At 37.4% G+C, this 1704-nt stretch overlaps 1 protein-coding gene across 1 annotated transcript; it reads right to left on the bottom strand.

The window, feature by feature from the left end:
* Positions 1 to 342: 342 nt before the first annotated feature.
* LOC121258393 (germin-like protein subfamily 1 member 13) lies at positions 343 to 1430 on the bottom strand. The gene is made up of 2 exons (XM_041159904.1): positions 1248 to 1430; positions 343 to 1030 (listed from the first exon to the last, which is right to left on the bottom strand). The coding sequence occupies exons 1-2, from the start codon at positions 1291 to 1293 to the stop codon at positions 531 to 533; spliced, it is 546 nt and encodes a 181-aa protein (XP_041015838.1). The 5' UTR covers positions 1294 to 1430; the 3' UTR covers positions 343 to 530.
* Between the last annotated feature and the right edge of the window lie 274 nt (positions 1431 to 1704).

Here is a 1704-nt window from a genome sequence, read left to right on the forward strand (position 1 = left end):
AAACACGTACACCCAAGTAATTTAGCAGAGAGGGTGATGACAGTGTTAATTTTTTTACACATATATAGGGATATGTGGTCTCTATGACCTTGGGCGTGTAACTGTTCAACCCATTCTTTACTAGTCTTCGAGCTTACAATAATTATTCTATTCGAACATATTTTTCTTTGTAATTCCTTGAGAAGAATATCGCTATATAAGAAGTAAGCATATGGACTCGATGTTTGGAAAGCAAAATACTCTACAATTTTCATATATATATATATATATAAATATATATATATATGCGCTGCTACCCAAAAAGAACAAAAAAAACAGAGAGAGAAAGAGAGAGAGAGAGGATAGTGCATAAATTAAATACCATCTTATTTCATTATAATTTTAATTTTATGACGTTACAACAAAACATAGGAAATCTTAATTTATTCGAACCATGCATGCAATGGATCGTTATGGTTGTTACAAACATTTCTCTAACTGTTGTTCAACCAGAACTGCTTCTGAAGGTACTCGACCAATTTCTTGTCTACCTAGAAGGCCTTGGTGAGAACATCGGGATTGATTTTTGGGTTAGATTCGAAGACTGCATTTGCAATGGTGATGAGCCCTGGATTCTGGCTCCTAAAACCAGCAAAGGCAACTGCGTTGGTCTTTCCTACATTCAATTGGAAGTGAATGAGACCGAATGGGAATACAAAGACATCTCCTAGGTATAGCATTTTGGTAAAGAGGCGGTTACCTGCATCTCCGTCGGACGTGACAAACCCAGCGTACAAAGTACCCTCTAAGACTATGAAAAATTCAGTGGCGCGTGGGTGGGTGTGGGGAGGATTCAGACCATATGGAGCAAAGTCAATGCGAGCCAAGGACATGCCTAGGGTGTTGAGTCCTGCTAGATTGTCTACATTCACAGCAGTGACGTTCGACCCGAGAGAATTTGAAGTGTCTCTGAAAACGTTTAGTCCTGAAAAGAAGAAGTCATTGGCTGAGGCAAGCTTTGGGTCCTTGCAAAACTTTCCATTCACAAATACTGCAACAAGAAAAGTAGTGTACCATAATCACAAATTGGACATCCAGACACTTCCCATAACAATGGGAAATAACATAAACATGTGATGCAGAAATCGAAAGTATAGTTACATTAATCTATGGATTCATAACATGAGATAAACAATTCATGCAGATGCTTGAAATAATTTCTACTACAGAATGTAATGATAATAATAGTAATGATAACGTTTACGTACAAGCAGAAGCGGGATCCTCGACCGCAACACAAAAGTCCTGCAGCATAGGCAGAGGCGAGAGAGCAAGCCAAAGCCAACAGGGCCACAGCGACGATCAGGTACTTAGCTTTCATGATGATCTGCATGTGTAAGGATGTCTCTAGCACTAGCTTTTAGGTTGTGTATTCTTAATTGCTTGGGTGAGAGGTGAGATATGTTACATGGAAACATGTCTATTTATAGACCGAGGGGGGGTCTGCAGTACTGAACCGGTCTGTATATGCGCATGATGTTTTTTTTTTTTTTTTTTTTTTTTTTTCCGCACAGATAAGAGCATCTTCATTAATTTGGTTAAAATTGAAGGATAGTTAAAATTTAGATAATCTGTATTAAAAAGACTCTACATTGAATTAGGTATCTTTAAAATAATTTAAATTTTTACTACAGTGGTCAGCCAAACATTAAAATACTAATTTCT

Source organism: Juglans microcarpa x Juglans regia, chromosome 3S (assembly GCF_004785595.1).
Source record: "Juglans microcarpa x Juglans regia isolate MS1-56 chromosome 3S, Jm3101_v1.0, whole genome shotgun sequence".
In the NCBI taxonomy this organism is placed as follows: domain Eukaryota; kingdom Viridiplantae; phylum Streptophyta; class Magnoliopsida; order Fagales; family Juglandaceae; genus Juglans; species Juglans microcarpa x Juglans regia.

Bases quoted from the DNA above. Each gene is read 5' to 3' on its own strand.
- LOC121258393 (XM_041159904.1), bottom strand. From the start codon at position 1,293: ATGCTGCAGGACTTTTGTGTTGCGGTCGAGGATCCCGCTTCTGCTT. The intron at 1,031-1,247 runs GTACGTAAACGT...TTCTTGTTGCAG, and splicing joins CGAGGATCCCGCTTCTGCTT to TATTTGTGAATGGAAAGTTT.